Source organism: Rhipicephalus sanguineus, chromosome 10 (assembly GCF_013339695.2).
Source record: "Rhipicephalus sanguineus isolate Rsan-2018 chromosome 10, BIME_Rsan_1.4, whole genome shotgun sequence".
In the NCBI taxonomy this organism is placed as follows: Eukaryota; Metazoa; Arthropoda; class Arachnida; order Ixodida; family Ixodidae; genus Rhipicephalus; species Rhipicephalus sanguineus.
This window is the reverse complement of record NC_051185.1, coordinates 132,619,208-132,636,413: the sequence shown is the minus strand read 5'-3', so window position 1 is coordinate 132,636,413 and position 17,206 is coordinate 132,619,208. Positions and strand designations below refer to the sequence as shown.

Here is a 17,206-nt window from a genome sequence, read left to right as displayed (position 1 = left end):
GCAGTGCAATGCCAGTCAGCGGCATCGGGGAGTACCGTCTCGGTACAAGTGCGTCATGGGACTAGTACGTGGAACGACTTGAAATGTACTGCTAAGCTAACAAGCTTTGGAAGGATGAAGAAAAGCGTGCTGTTTTACTCAGCTCCTGTGGAGAAGAAACGTACAGTCTCATCGAGACGCTGGTCAAACTCGAAAGGCCGACTGCTGCAGCCTACGAGAAGATCAAGAAAGCGGTCCGAGAACACATGTATCCGAAGCCGTCAGTGTTGTACGGTAGATTTTTATTTTACAGTCGTAACCAAGCGCAAGGCGAAAGCGTCGCAGACTACGTGATGGCGCTGAGAAGACTGGCTCAAAACTGTGGCTTTGGAGACAACACGCTTTCTATGGACGAGATGATGCGAGACCGTTTCGTCTTCGGCATCGGCAACGAGGCTGTGCAGCAACGCCTACTGGTAGAAAGGGACCTGACATTACAGAGTTTGTGAATTCGGGTCCCAAGAAGCTTGCCAGCCGCCAGGGCGCTTGCGCAGAACCCACGCCACTCTTGGGCTCTTGCGCTCGCGAAAGACGCAAAAATCGAAAACTAGCGTGGGTCCCCAAGGCGTCTTGGGTCGCCAGCGAGAAGACACAGACGCAGCGCGCGCCACCGCGTCTCGCATGATTTCAATTTCGCCACGAGTGGCGCTCCGTGCGCTTGACCCAACGCAGCTTGCGTTCGGCCCAATTCTCAAACTCTGATGATCCTCCGAACGCAAGAGCAGGCTTCCCAACGCAGATTGGGGACCCAGCGTCTTGGGTCCCCAATTCTCAAACTCTCTATTCACTGTGGCGTAAGGCGTGGCCGTGACAGCGGAAGCAACCCAACGGCAGCAACGAGAAATCAGGACACAGAGCATCAGCGACGCGAACTGCATAGGCGACGCGGCCGTCCACGAAACGCGCCCAAAGGAGCCAGCAGCGTCCAGAGATGGCATCTGTTACCGCTACAACGGTGAGCGCAGTTCTAAAACTTGCAAATTTCGTTATGAAGCTTGTCACTATTGCAAGAAAAGAGGCCATATTGCTAGATATGGCCTCGCTTCAGATATGGCCTCGCTTCAGAAAAGAATCGCCGTCAAGTCATAATCAAACTACGGCGCAGAACCCAGGAAAAAATCCGGCACGAAAGCAAAGTCAGCCAAGCAGACCGTTGCACGAAGTGGAAGAGCTTTACTCTGTTTACGAAGTTCACGTGTCAGAAAAATTTATTACCAATGCGCTGATCCAAGGGAACGAGGTGCAGATGGAAGTAGACTCAGGAGCGTCTCACTCGCTGGTTAGTCAAGAAACGTGGCGAGCAATTGAAGGATGCGCAGGCAAAATTCCGCTAGTCAGTACCAGAACACAGCTTGTGACTTGGTCGAAAGAGCCATTTGAGATGCTGGGAAAAGCAATAGTTGAAGTGCGTTTCAAAGGAAAATATGCAAAGTTGCCTTTACTAGTGATAAACAAGCAAGGCAGTAGTCTTCTTGGAAGAACTTGGTTAATTGTCTTAGGGATTAAATTTCACAGATTAAAGAAAATATCTGATGGGTCAGAAATGCTTCAGCGATTTCAGGAGGTCTTTGCGAAAGATCTTCCAGGATGCACTCAAGAACCAGTGCACATTGAGCTAAAAAATGAAGCACAGCCGGTGTTTTTGAAGAGCAGAGCAGTACCGTTTGCCCTTCGAGATGACGTGGCAGCAAAGATAGACAGGTTTGTAAAGCAAGGCGTGTGGGAGCCAGTACATTCTTTTACATGGGCAACCCCCATCGTAGTCGTGAGAAAGCGAAATGGTTCCGTACGCTTGTGTGGTGATTATCGCAGCAAGGTGAACAAGACCGTTCAAAGTAGCGTCTATCCCTTGCCCACAACTGATGAAATGCTAGCAACGCTAGGACCAGGCAATATTTTCACGAAGCTGGATTTGACTCACGTCTATCAACAGCTTGTTGTGGACGACGCATCAGCTGATGTCCTCACTGTAAGCACTATGAAGGGCTTATTTAAGTGCGCAGACTTTCTTTTGGTATTTCCGTAGCGCCGTGGTTGCTTCAGCGCACAATGGACACGTTGTGTGCAGGAGTACCGGGAGTCAAATGCTATCTCGACCACATCTTAATCTCAGGAGAAACGCCAGAACAGCACGCAGAACGCCTAGAGGCAATGCTCACCCGGGTACAGAACGCACGTCTGCGGGTGAACAAAGAAAAATGCGAATTCCGCAAGTCGAGCATTGAGTTTCTGGGTCATGTGATTGATGTTACGGGCATTCATCCTTTTACAAGCAATGTGGACGCGATTCTGAACGCACCGACGCTGTCATCAAAGAAAGAACTGCAATGATTCCTTGGGCTAATTAATTTTTATAGCCGATGCCTAAAAGGAAAAGCAGAAGTCGCGGAATCACTTCACCGCTTGTTGGACTAAGAAAGTAGGTGGAGCTGGAATAGCCAGCACGACCGAGCCTTTGTTCCGCTAAAGAACTTGTTATCGTCAGAAGCAGTTCATATTTTGTATGACCCGAAACAGCCAATTGTGCTGTCGTGCGACGCGCCACCTGTCGGAATTGGAGCCGTGCTGGTTCACCGGGAACAAGATGGCACAGAACGCCCAATAGCATGCGCTTCTAAAACGCTTGGATCGAGCAAGCGAAAGTATGCGCAGATTGACAAGGAGGGCTTAGCCATCGTGTATGGCGTAATGGTGTTCCACCAATATTTGGCTGGACGTAACTTCATTATTACGACTGATCACCAGCCTCTGCTGGGATTGTTTAACAGAAAGAAACGCATTCCGGAAGTTGTTTCACCATGAATGATTCGTTGGATTCTTCTTTTTGCTGCATATGACTATACCTTGGAATATCGGCCAGGTCCCCGCAACAGTGCTGTTCAAATATTACTACAAGTGGACAAATACTAGAAGCATTGGTTGGAACAGCGTAGTAGCCAGCGCCACTATCGACCGTCTCTCGAAACTCTGACACCACCTGGCGCCATGTCAAGATGCTAACACAAATAAATTGTTGAAGTAATCGCGTTCTTTAGTTTACAGCTTTGAAAAACAATGTCAGGCAATATTAATGTTCAGCTATAACAATTTCATATTTTTTCGTGCGCTGAAAACATTTCCGAATTCCTGAGCTAGCTATTGGCTACTTACTCCCTCTCGTTCTTCCGTTCGGTCCCGCCTCCGTTCTGAGACAGAACGCGTACAAAATAGCCCCCCAGCAACGCTGACACATTAAGCCGTCTTCCAGTACCGGCATGCGAGGACGAGACGCAACCACCTGGTGACGTGTTGCTGTTGGACGCTGTGGAGTATCCACCCTTGCAAGCGTCTGACATCGCGGAACTCACGAAGAGGGACCACATAGTGCCCACAGTGAAGAATTACATTCTCTCTGTTTGGCCGACAAAGTTCGACAACGATCTTGCGGCGTTTGCAACAAGGAAGACTGTCATGTACCAACCAGCCCAGTTGAGCACACTCCTGAAGGAAGACTTCAGTTATCTTTGCATCGGGATTGCATCCTCTGGGGAAATCGAGTGGTCATAGCTCAAGCAGCAAGAAATAATGTTCTTCGTTTGTTGCATGCAAATCATCCATGTATGACAGCTATGAAGAGTCAAGCAAGATCGCTAATGTGGTGGCTGAAAATGGACAAAGAAATCGAGGATTTTGTGCGCCCCTGTGAAAGATGCCAAGTGAACCGACAAAGCGATCCAAAAGAACCAGCTCACTTCTGGGTTAAGCCAGATCAACCTTGGAGCCGTTTGCACATCGACTTTGCCGGACCAGTACGAGGCGAAGTTTTTCTCGTCGTGGTGGACGCATTTTACAACGGGGCTGAAGTGAAGATTATGCCTTCCATGAAAACTTCGGCAGTAATCTCAGCTCTACGTGCACTGTTTGCCACTCACGATGTTCCAGATGTTATCGTTTCCGACAACGGAACCGCATTCACGAGCGAGGAGATGTAAGCATTCCTCAAGCGTAACGGCATCCGCTCAGTGTTTACAGCACGTTATCCCCCTTCTAGTAATGTAAGAGCAGAAATGATGGTGAGAGAAGTAAAAGAAGCGTTGAAGAAACAGTCGGTAAACGACACCCAGTGCAAGATATCCCGCTTCTTATTTAAACAACATACCACCCCACATTCAGAGACAGGAAAGAGCCCGGCGGAGATTATGATGGGCAGAAAACTACGCTCAGCATTAGACAAGCTGCACCCAGTCCGTCAGCACTCCACCTCCGACATCACTGTGGAAGGATTTGGTTTAGGAGATCCGGTCTATGCACGAAGCTTCGCTGCAGGACCGCGATCGAAGTTGGCTGAAGTAATCAAAGTAAAGAGTCCTGTCTCGTATTAGTTCGGATGGCAAATGGCGACGTGCACCATAGGCATCCAACCAACTGAGGCGCGCATGGCCGACGAAGAAGCCGTCAGAGCCACTACCTGACTACCACTTCTGGCTTCCTCCGGTACAAGCACCTGTCGACGTGGAGCCTGGCATCGCCAGCCCAAATCCTCTCTACACGGTCGAGGGACCCGAGCTGAGAAGATCTACACGAACTCGTAGACCAGTCGTTCGCTTTGGCTCCAGTGTTTAGAGACATTGCGTATATATTTAAACTTAAAAGGAAGGAATGTTAGGACGCGGCACCAAACGCCGCTCTCTGTGTTGAGACGCACGTGAGCCAGGTGCGAATGACGTTATCTGTTGGCCGCTATTTATCGGAACGCGCAAATAAACCTTTTGCTCTGTTGCTGAGCGTCTGGCTCCGAGTCACGTCCATTACAGAATGATTGGTAAAATGCTCCTAATTCACGGTTAATTGTTCTATGATTCCCTTTGTCGTACAGGCGGATTGTTTTGCGATCCGTAAGATGGTTCACGGGCGAAAAAGAAAACTGTGTGGATTACCTTGTGCTCGCTTATTTCGCGTAAATAGCTAAGGGAGGATACGGTGTCTGGATGAGTGGTTAGTATCAGGTCAAATGTGTTTGCGGCATCATGAGTTACACGCGTGGGCTCCTTCACTATCTGTGAGAGGTTAAAATTAAGGCAGACTTCTGGGAAATCCCTAACTCCTGCATTAGTGGTACCTGGGCTAGAATAATCAGTCCAGTCGATATGCGGGTAGTTGGTTCCCAAAAAGCAGTGTGCACGCGATCAGGAATTTTTTTGTTAAAAAGGCCAATATATTATTGAGCTCACCGGTGAAGTCAGCATTACTGTTCGGGGGGGGGGGGGAAGGGGTAGCGATAGCAGAAACCGACAAGTAGTAAGTGTGGATTAGGACAGATAATCCATAGAATTTCCGGGTTCCTGATCACGTGAACAGCGGAACACTTAAGCTGTTTTTTGGCGGCGATAAGAACGCCACCTCCTCGGGCACCCTGCCTGTCCTTGCGAAAACCATCAAAGTTCGGCAGTGCATTCATACTTCACTGTCACCGATTTCATTAGCAAGCCAAGTTTCAGTGAAAATAAGTAAGTCACTTTCAGATGAGGATACGACGTCAGCTACCTGTTCACGTTTGGCAAGTAACGATAACAGAGATTGAAAAAAATCACAGCATATCCAGGGAGTGAATGATGATGAGTGGGCGAAGCTGCGGAGGTTCATCGGTAAACCGTGAATCTTCCGTGAATTCTGCCCAGTACATCATCACCGACGTGAGATCGGGCGCGTATATACTAAAGGTTCGATGAGAGTTATGACGACTTGCTGCTCACTTTAATTTTATATGTACGCTGTGAATTTTCATTGTTTAATCAGGCACAGGAGAAATCGCACACACGCACTACCTTGGAGGTCAAAATCCAGTGCCTATTAGAGCACTGCACGGGCTCGGGCCTACCCGAAAACCCGAGCCCGGCCCGCGGCCGGGCCGGGTAAAGTAGTTCTCACGGCGGGCCCGGGCCGGGCTCGGGCCTGAAGCTCCGGGCTTAGGGCCGGGCCCGGGTTTGAGGTGGCGGGCTCGGGTCGGGCCGGGCTTGTACTTTCCTGGGTTCATAAATGGACGCTATAGTGAAGTACTGAATCGGTTTAGACTGATAAAGTGAACTCTAAGATCTCGAATGTCATTCATTTCACCATCATAGGTTTATTATCAGACAAGAAAATCAAGGTCGAAATTCCATTTTTTTAAATTTCGCGCCGAAATCTCCGAGCGTGACGTCACGGATTTCAAACTGTATTTGTCGTACTTGGGGACATTGGCTCAATAAAATTTCATTAAACTTGGTATGTTAAGTCTATGGCCCCCTAAAAGGTCAGTGTACTTCATTTCTGTGATTAGGAACTACGTAGGCCCCATTAGACGCCGTCAGAATCTAAGGTGTCACGGTGTCTGCTGCGCGAATTTAAAGGGACCGTCGCCACCCGCATTTACCTTTTTGCACGTTTTCTCACTTACGAAGAGTCTTGTCCCGGCGAGCGTGGTGTTTTAGGAATTGCAAAAGAGTAATTTACTGATAACAGAGAAATTGTTTTTCTTTCTAGTGTCTCGTCAAGTTTGTTCCACATACGTTGCGCATACATACAGATGTTTCACATTTTGTCCCGAAAAAGAAAAAAAAACGCTTTTTTATGTGGGGCAAGCTTTATGGAGAAATTTTATTAGAGTCAGGGGCGTAGCCAGAAATTTTTTTCGGGGGGGGGGGGGGGGGGCGTGGTCCAACCATACTTTATCTACGTTCGTGTGTGCGTTTGCATGTGTGCGTGTATTATACACATGCAAAATTGAAAAATCTTGGGGGGCGTTTGAAGCCCCCCATCCTCCCCCACCTTCTGGCTACGCCCTTGTTTAGAGACAAGTACTGAACTTCTTTCGCTCCTTGCAAATGGGGCTATTTGATTTATCTGAAATGGCCGAACTAAAGGTAGATCTACCAGACGCTTATATAGTTAACATGTCGTTATTCAGTGCTTTATTTATATTCATTACCATCTTATATCTCAAATGTTATCCTGTAATGGCAGTAATAAATGTATTATAAAAAATATAAACCTGTAACTTATCGCAAGAGCGATCACAGAGCTCCAAAGCGGGGAAGCGTTTTTTGAAATTTCCAGGCTTCCACTAAAACGAAAGGAGTGCACGGAGTCTCGTTACATAAAATTCCTATACAGACACATTCTTTTTCCGTGGCTTCATAACGGCCCCCAGTGGTCATGTGGCGCGAGATGGACGCGCGCAGCCAGCTTGGTGTGCCCAATTTTTTAACATTTTAACTTTCGCCTTTTTTCCGTTATATCAGGGGTCGAAACCCACCTCCACTAGCAGGCCGCATTCACAAAAATTTACTCCCGCAAGAGCCAGCACAGTAACGCAGCTAAAAGCGCGCGTGGAGGGAGGGGGGGGGAGGGGGGATAGGTCATACCAAATGTCAGCTAACGTTGCCATTTAAAAGAACAGCTTTCCCATATATCACATGTGTGTTGTTTCTGAAGGGTATTTCGCGGCAGGATTCCAACAACATATCGATACCTATCTTCAACATGACTGATATCTGGACGCCGATTTTGAAATATAGAGTTTTGTTTCACGGTTAGTTATCAACACATGGTGGCCGCAGGGGATGCCTCACGACAAAAAAGCTTTACACCTGTCATGCCTGTGTAGCTTAAGAACATAGTTATAAAGAAAATGAAAATGAAAAAAAAAAATGGGACGAAGACAGTCCTGTGCGGCCCGCGGCCCTTTAGGGAGAGGCGTACAGGCCGCGCGTTTGGGCCCCCTGCGCTATACAGGTATAGTGTGAGAGCTACATGACACTGCCGCAACACCGTTGGAATGTGTAGGAATAGCGTAGGTTCAAACAGCATAAGGCGTCAAGCAAAATATATTCACTTGACGAAATATTAGGCTTGAAAAAAGGCAATTACGAATTCCGTGCCGGGTGATGTCCCTTTACCTCGAACCATAGGCATCCAATGAGTAAGCGCCGGGAAGCTTATTCGCGCCTTTATTACCAAACTGTAACGAACACCAAAAGCAGATCGAAATCGCTTCGTCCACCTCCTGCCAGTCCTACCCGCGTAGTGCAGTGGTCACCTTCTACCAGTACAACATCGTTAGGAAGGCACAGAGCATTATAATACGAAAAAAAAAAAGAGCGTGGTGCAAGCCGTACAAACATACACGGCTGAAAACTGCAAGCAGAAGCCCTCAAAGAGGAGTTTTATAGGTGATACTGAATAGTGCCACGACGTTCGGGAACAATAGAAATGAAGGGATAAGCTGCACAGCTACGTTCATTCTGTAGAGGTCCACAAAGACATCCTAAATTTGCTCCAGTGGTGGATGTTAAGAACAACGACAGCCGACACCTTCACAATTCGTAAGGCAGATGTGCACCCCTGCGGTAGCGTATGCTGTGCGAGAAACTTTAGCGCGGCAGGATATGTGATGCAACGGTGGATGGCGTGCTTAAAGCCGGAATCTCTAGATACTTGAAAAGGATGCTACAACAAATACTTTTTTCGTCCTTTCGGCTGCCTATACGTATTTCTAAAAGTACACGTGGTGCACACGGTTCGTTATAATTTTTATCTAGGTTAGTGTACATACAGCAAGGTAATAAACTTGGCTTTCTTCCTCTATCTTGCTGCGGCAAGGTGTTAAAACGTTGAAGACACGTGTTACATATTCAGAAGCCGGGTGCACGATTGCCTTTGTCGTTAGAGCATGTTTAAAGTTTCAGTAAAGAGCGCAATAAAAACAAATTGAAGAGAACGTTTTGTTCTCTGTCTCCTCTGTTTTATTGTACTTCCTATCGAAACTGAACCCATGCTGCAAATCACTTTCCTTGCTGCAATATCTGCTACAAAACGCTCTTGATGATTCTCATTGCATTAGCAAAAAAAAAAGTTATAGTATACCATAACTATAGTACTAGACCAGTGACAGTAGACCAAACGTTCATTGTAACCAGTATGTCCACTCAACTGTTTCCACCGTGAACCCCTTTTTACACGAAATTACCGTTGGTTAAAGTAGAATTGTTAGCGAAATATTCGCCAACAAAGCGTAGATATTTGCTACTTAAAACAGTTTGCTGTAGATTCTGTGTTCTGGACCTATATTATCGGTTCGGGCCTCTGTCGGGCCTGATATGCCGTCGGGCCGGGCCGGGCCGGGTAGGCGAAACTTTTTGTCGGGTTCGGGCCGGGCCCGGGTCGCGTATTGAATCACCGGGCCGGGCTCGGGCGGGTAAACTCGAACGAGTTCCGGGCCCGGGCCGGGCCCGGGTCGAAAATCACGGCCCGTGCAGTGCTCTAGTGCCTATTTATACGGGGTGGTCAGTGAATGGTTGTGCAGCGTGAGTGGTCGGTTTTTTCAATCAAGACGCTGCCGCGACGCTGCCTCGCGACGCTGCCTGCGTCGGCGCCGCTGCGCCGCGAGGCAAGATAGGGGGGGGACCGTAGGAGAGGAGAAAGAGGGGGAAGCGTAGGAGAGGAGAGGGCGATACATATCACGTACTGTCGCAGCGCATTGTCTTTAGGGAGCCTTCATGTGTGCACGCCCCCTCCGTTTTTAAGACTGGTTATGGGAGAGGGGAAGTGGAGAGGGGAAGGGGAGAGGGTGAGTGGAGAGGGAAAGGAGAGAGGGTAGAGGACATGGGGAATGGTGAGGGGGAGTGGAGAGGAGGTGTGTGGAGAGGGTATGCGCATGCGCAGTAAGGGTGGTCACGCCGCACACCACCACCACTACCACCGGACAGACACTGACGTTTACTGCCGGCTGCCGGGAGATACGCCGGACAACGGAGACGTGACAAGGTTAGACTAAGAGGAGCTACGCCCCTAAAATACTTTAAAAGCAGTGGCGTAGCCAGGAATTTTGTTCGGGGGGGGGGGGGGGTCTCACGTTGCAGCGCGACCTCCACCTTGAATTTTTCGAACGACTAAGTATATGAATAACATGTATTACCAGTGACGATTTGTATTGGATGCTCCAAATCACTTCTTGAGTGCTGCGCACTGTCAAGAACGAGTAAGAAATGAGTTTCTTCAAAATTGGCTAGCGCGAAAATCGACAAGGACTAAGAAGGAACACTGATGTACAGGACAGGCATCAGTGTTCCTTCTTAGTCCTTGTCGATTTTCGCGCTAGCCAATTTTGAAGATTATGAACCAACTAGCCCAACAACGTATACTCTTAAGAAATGAGTTGTTTTCATAAAATTATTATGTTGGCATGCCCGCAAAATCTTGCCAGAAATAACTGTCTTCAATTCTTTCAATTTTCGTTGTGTAAGAGGTACGGAAAATATCACGTAAACTTTGAAACTACTTCAGTTTTGAACTGAAGAAGCGCCTGATAACAAAAAAAGTGAAGTCCGCAAAATGGCCATGACGAGGTGAAATATTTTAATGCAGATTGTTTACGCAAAATGTTCATCTTTTTGCACAAATGATGCGGCCGGGGAAAAACAAGAATGCGAAAGTACACCTCGAATACGGGCAAAACATGTCACCGGAAACAGTGCGCAGTATGCTTACACAAAACATCACAAATGTACATTTAAATATGCACTCAATATACGGAACTAAGCAATGACCTCTATACATAATGCCCAAAATAAGGCAAAAGAACATGCTGCACAATCACAGAAACTGATATGTCCTTGGGCCAAGCTGCTGTCTCGTACGCATCATGTGGACAGAACTATAAAAGAAGAGCGCAGAAATAACGAAAGAAACTATTCCGAAACTCTTTTAAAAGTGCGAACCACTATTGTGCACTCAGTATAAAAGGAGAGTTGTCGCTTCTAGTTCAAAAAGCAATGAAGAACAAAAACGACAAATGAAAGTAACAAACAATACCGCTACTACGGCTTCCCAATAGCTGAATTTGTTTGGTAACGCCGCGTATGCCGACCTCTCAGTGAGCAAGGTGAAGCTATCGATAGGCTGTTAATGTACACATGATGCCCGTATTCGTATGCTTATATTAGGTCAAGGTGTTAACTGCTAAAAGGTACAAAATCCTCACTGCTTTAAAAGGCGGTGACGTTGACCTGAACTCTGGAACAGCAGTGTCTTTTCCTTTCGTTTGCGCTGATTTTTGTCCTGCTCGTTATCAAAGGACAAAATTGACCCGGCGAGGAAGCTTAGCGAAGCGGTCGATGACTTCCGACACACTGATGTCGACGTTTCTGTGGGCGTACAGAAGTGCCAGGCCAACCATGCGTTCCTCAGACATCTCGGAGCTTAAGTAGTTCTTAAGTAACCTCATGCTTGAAAACGTTCTCTCTGCGATGGCAGTGGTCACTGGAAGGGTGACTAGAATCTGGAATAGCTTGTACACATTCGGATAAGACCTGCTGTCGCAATGAGAGAGAGCATCGGTTTCTGTACTGGGGCGCTGGTTTGCTGCTTTGTTCGCCCACTTTATCCACCATAGTCGCAGTTCTCCCAAAGCAGCCCTCGTTTCGACGTCATGCGCAAAAATGGTCAGGAGATTTTCTCCTCCTTTCTTCGGATCATCTTGCATTGGTGGTACTGCGGATGGTACAATTACTGAAAAGTCCTTTAGAAGCTAGGGCCCTGCGCTTCTCGAACCGTTGCTTTACCTGGGCTAGTACATGGTCCGTGAACGGAATGAACAGGGTTCTGCGACAATATTCTTCCGCGCTTTCGAATGCATCGTTCCCAAGGTTTTGCTTCCGGACAACGGCTCGACGGCTGGTGATCTCCACATTCAGTTTTTCTGCCAATGCCTGCACTTGTGCAAAACTTTTTGAGAGAGAAGCATTCGCGTTCTTGCGGTCATTTTCATTTGTCTGCTGTACCGCTTCTATGTCGTCAGTGGCAGTGCCCATGTCCATACTCCTCGTATGCAGCTTCTTTGATAGTGGCAAAGTCAGTGCTAACACGTGCTCCGCCACATGCAGGCTTACAAGGAACGCTGGTGACAAGAGTACGAACATTTGACTGTTTGCCTGCACTGGACTTTCGCCATTTGCGTTAAACTTCTCCTCTAGTGCTGCGATCAACGGCTCAAAGATGCTCACAAATGAAAGCACTGCATCGTGCTTCTCGACCCAGCGCGTTTCGCATAGTTCCAAAAGGCGCTGCCTTGTAGACTCAGGACAGCTCAAACTTATCATTTTTCGCAAAACGTGTGAGCAGCTAGAAGATTTACGGAAAAAGACTGACGTCGCCTTTAGAGTCCCAAAACAGTTTCGGATGTCTGTGATGGAGCATGCCGCACACAGAACTAGATTAAGGGAGTGACTGGCACAGTCAGTGTAGAGTGCGGCTGGATATTTCTCCCGAACAGCACCTTGAACACCATTCGTTTTGCGGGCCATCGAGCTTGCACCATCGTAGCCTTGACCAGGGAGATGCTGCATGTTAATACCAATGTCTGTAAGGAACCTTATGATGGTGTCGGTGAGGGCCTGCGGTCACTTTGGTCGTGAATTGGCACAAAGCCTAAGAACACTTCTTCGATTTCGTTCGCATCCTTATTAAGGTACCTTGCACTGTGGGAATCGAGCGCGCCCTCCCCTTTGGCACCTCGCTCCCCAGCTAGCGTGTTTGTTGGCCCCGCGCAGCTCGAGCGCCGGGAACCGCCGTTAATCGGCAGTATGGCGACCACGGCGGCAGGGCCAGGCCTCTTTGTCTGGTGCGAGCCATGTGTCGGCTTCCCGGCGCGCGGGCATGCGGCCGCACATGTCTCGACATGCTCACGCCACCCCGCTAGCCTACGTCACTGCGCTGCGCCTGTCCTCATTGGCCACCAGTGACAACCCCCTTCCCCCTTGAGCTCGCTACTGCCTGGCGCTGGCTTGCCCACGTCAGATGCACTCAGGCCGGCACGAGAGGTTAGCGCACTGCTCTAGCAGGCGGCTTCTCGTTCGTGTGCTCGACTGCTGCCCTTTGTGTGATAGTCGTAGCGTCGCTGGCAAGCGTACTCGATCGGTCTTGCGGAGTTCCCCTTACGGCGTGCAAGCCCTTGACTGTCGTACTGTGCTGCATCTTGGGTTAATAAACCCGTGTTGTTTGTTGACATCCTGCCTCGAGTGCCTTTTCTGCGCCGTGCTGGAGAGTCGACGAACCCGGCCGCAGCGTCTTTGTTCGCTGCGGCAGTGGAGAACGTCGCGTCCCTTACTGGTCGCCTCGTAGGGTAAGCTTTGTGCTAAACCTATCTCCACAGCTCAAACAGTAAGCTGTTCGATACCAGCAATATCCGTCGTTTCATCAGCAAGTACGGAGAAGAAGCCTGCAGCGTTTACTATTGCGACTAGGCTTTCCTTGATGATTGCAGCAGAGATTTCTATAATCTGGTTTTGTACATCTGGGCTTAAATACGAGGCATTATTTGCGCAACTTTCGAAATGCTTTTTTTTACATCTGTGTCGCCACAATCCGCTCGCATGCGAAGCAGCGCTCTGAATCTTAGAAGAACATCTTGTTGGGCGAGTTGGTGCATGACTTATTGTAGGGTATGTGCGCAAAGCTCGGACGAACACTGGAAAAACGATGTAGACAGAAGGAGCGCAAGATATCAATTGTTGATAGTTTGCGCTCCTTCTGTCTACATCGTTTTTCCTGTGTTCGTCCGAGCTTTGCGCACATACCCTACAATAAGCGCTCTGAAGTTGCCTGTATTTGTAGAGGAGGCTGTGCTTGAATCCATGGGACCACTGTCTCCATGGGCACGGACAGCCAGACGTTGCCGCCCGCAAAAGAGAACTGTCTCAACAATAGGCCGTAACTTCCTTCGCTTCTCTCTTATTTGAATTTGCCTGCCATGTTCCAGTTGATCAACAACACTGGGCACACTTCCTGAGAAGGTTTGAAGAAAATTATCGGCTACCAGCTGAGCGTCAGTGTGATATTTAGCGGCTTCATGTGCACCGAAGACATCGAGGGCGTGCTTCCACTTTTGAAATGGCTTGGATGCGAGGGCCCCAGTGCGCGCATGTTAGCGCTTGCCAACCTCACTTCTGCTAAAAAGGACACACACTCGGCAAAACGCACCCTCTTGAAGCGCTGAGTAGCTAAGCCATCGGTACCTGTCCAGCCAAGCCACCTGAAACCTTCATTTCTGCTTCAAATCGTTCATAGACTTAAACATTTAGCCTGGCGGAGGAATCAAAAGAGAAGTTAGCAGTGGATGTTTTGTCTGATCATCCACTTTTGAGTCATGTGTGTAGAGCCCGATATCAGACTTGCTTTTGCTAACATTTTGAGGGTGTGAAAAAGATAAATAATTAAATAAATGATAATAAGGCTGAACCCAAATAAATCCTACCCCCCTAGTGACGCCGCTAGTCAGTGGTGTATGAGAGCACGAAAAATTTCGGGGGGGGGGGGCTGAAGCCCCATAAGACCCCCCCCCCCTGGCTATGCCCCTGTTTAGAAGAGCAGGCAGAGTACGTCGGGACGGCTGGCGATGGCCGCGCATTAGCTATGATTCTTTAATGAATTGGGACGTCTCATCAAAAATATCGCGCTCTGATCCAATCAACAATGTTTTGTAGTGAAGAGAAAAGTGAACTGCCGGCCCCTCGAAAAAGCGACAAGGTGTTTATGCGCGTTCTGCACTTTCTTGGAAAAAAGTTTGCCCGCACTGTAAGGAGTGTTTTTAAACTTTCGGCCGTTTGACAAGATGGCTTCCTTGGTTTTAAAAAAAATCACAGCATATCCACGGGGTGAATGATGATGAGTGGGGCGAAGATCCAGAGGAAATCATCGGTAAACCGTTAAACTCTTGCGTGAAATTCTCCCAGTGCATCATATAAAGATTGTGAAACACCGTGTATATATCAAACATCAAACTTTTATTGTACTGTTGGTTTACGTGGTCCCTTCATTATCACCGCTTTGTGATCGGTGAAATGCAGGGAAAGTGTCCGCTCCCGAGCGAAAGAGAAAGCGCACCAAGAGCGAGCGCCTTGTCTGCCTCCATCCGGCGACGTGCGAAAGAGAAAGCACGTCAAGAGCGAGCGCCTTTTACGATCGCAGGCATCCAATGACATGCGCCATCTGTCATCTTTAAGCAGCAACTCTGAGAAATACATGAAACGCCATCTAGTGAGCAATTCATTAAACTAGAACTCTAAGAAATACATGAAACGTCATCTAGTGAGCAATTCATTAAACTACAGCTGGCTACATACATACTACTACAGAGGAGGGAACGACCCACACCCTAAGGAGCTTCGCCCCTAAAATGAAAGCTTGACAATGATGGCCGGTTACGACCAAGACAGTATCAACCAAGGCAATGTGCTCGCTCAATTTCCTTTGCTCCAAGGAAAAATTCAAAGGCTCGGAGCACAGCCGAATTACCATTTCTTCAGACTGAACAAATAATTTGGATTCGTTAGTATCATTAATACCATAAAAGATCAAGTGATTACGTCGAGAGCGGTTTTCCGCTTCATCCAGGCGGGTTTCAAGATTGCAAACTCGACGAGCCGCTTCAGCGGTGTCGGTTTGCACTGTACCGAGCCTCAAGGCCTGAATTTGCTGGCAATTGTTTTCCACGTTCGTTAGGCGTTTACTGAGTTCAGACAGGGTGGTTTTGGTCGCTAGCAGCTGACATTTTAGATCTTGTACTTCGGAGAGATGTTTAGATTGCCCGGGAGATAGTTTGCTCACTTCAGCCAGCGCGGCTGCTTAGTCAGGTCCAGGATGTTGTTCAATATCACCAGAGAGCAGCAGCAGGAAACGCACAACAGAAATACATTCATCAGCCAAAGAAAACAAGCTCCGCGGGCTCGGCAGCTGTACCAAGAGGTAGTTACTCGTTCTTTTAGCGAATAAACTGTGGGGTGAACTAACCTGCATGACGAATAGCACCGGGTTAGTGGACAGTCTAGTGGCACAGCCACCGAGCCCACGAAGCGAGCAGCGCAGATCCGGTGGCTGCCGTGATGACGGCTGTCGATGCTGATGGAGCCTGCCAGCCTGGACCGCTGACGAGGGGCGGTGGTGCCGACACAGCCTGCCCAGTCGTTGAAGCGTTGATAACTGTTGTTCAATATAACAGAGAGCTGAGCTATTTGGTAAGTATTCATTCTAAAAAGACAGGGCGCGCAAACATGGACACAGGAAAGAACTCGGGACACCACAAAGGCCGAGTAACAACTGAGTAGACGCACAACGGCGGAAAAGAACGAATGCACAAAAACTTATCTGCGCATACCCATGCAACAGGCGAACATATCAATCAGGCACGCGTGGTAGTCTACGTGAAAGCTAACGGTTAAGGCAATTGATTTCATCTTTATGCAAGCTAATCGATAGTTGGCTCACGCATGCACTACCACTATTCTCGATATGCCATGCTTCAATCATCAGGCGCGTTTCTTCATTTCTATGCCGGTACAACAATGCCCATTCATCGAATTTTGCCGTGCACCTAAAATCTCGACAATGTAAAGATAGATTAGAAGGTGAGCCTCCTGTTAGCGATCTCTTATGTTCCAACAATCTCTGGTTAATGCATTCACCCGTCTGCCCTACGTAGAAGCGGCCGCAGCTGAAAGGAAGCTTATACACCACACTTGTACAGCAATCAGTGAATTAATTTTGTGTGTTTAACGAAACAAATATCGGTTCGCTTCTTGTCTTTTACTCGCTCATTCTTCCTCTGCACAGCGGCACAAATCTTACTATATTATTGGAAGCCGTGAAAAGAACATTAACGCCGTATGTAGTTCCTACTTTCTTTAGCCTGTGAGATACGCAATCAATGTACGGTATACCTACGACACGTTTCTTCCTATCGCATTCTGCAACCATGCTCGGACTTAATATAATGGACTTCTTTAAACGTTCAGCGACAGTGGCCACTGCATCACGAGGATACCCTACTTCTAAAAGACGCGTAACCGTGCCCTTGTTCGTAAATACATTCATTAACACATTTTAACAAGTCCTCATGCGGCGAGGAGTAACATAGGTCTTCAATATCCATACTAAAAGCTTTACAACAGCCGGGGTACTCCTCTGAGAGGAACTGAACTAGCGCCTGAGAATTACGCATAGAAAAGGGTCTGAAAACCTCAGAGGTTAGGCAGTCCTGCAAATAACTAGACACAGCGACTTGCCAGGTGCCTTGCTCTGAAACAATTGCTCGAAACAGAATCTCGTTCTTATGTGTTTTCGCTGAAAAAAACAATTCTAAAGTAAGTGATTTAGC

The 17,206-nt window shown here is 48.0% G+C and overlaps 1 protein-coding gene across 1 annotated transcript in view; it reads left to right on the top strand.

Moving 5' to 3' along the window:
• Positions 1-332: 332 nt before the first annotated feature.
• LOC119406744 (agrin) overlaps positions 333-17,206 on the top strand; it is a 52,417-nt gene continuing 35,543 nt past the window's right edge. Inside the window, exon 1 of the mRNA XM_049420198.1 lies at positions 333-480. Coding sequence (XP_049276155.1) covers positions 333-480 — 148 coding nt within the window. The remainder of the gene's footprint in view (positions 481-17,206) is intronic.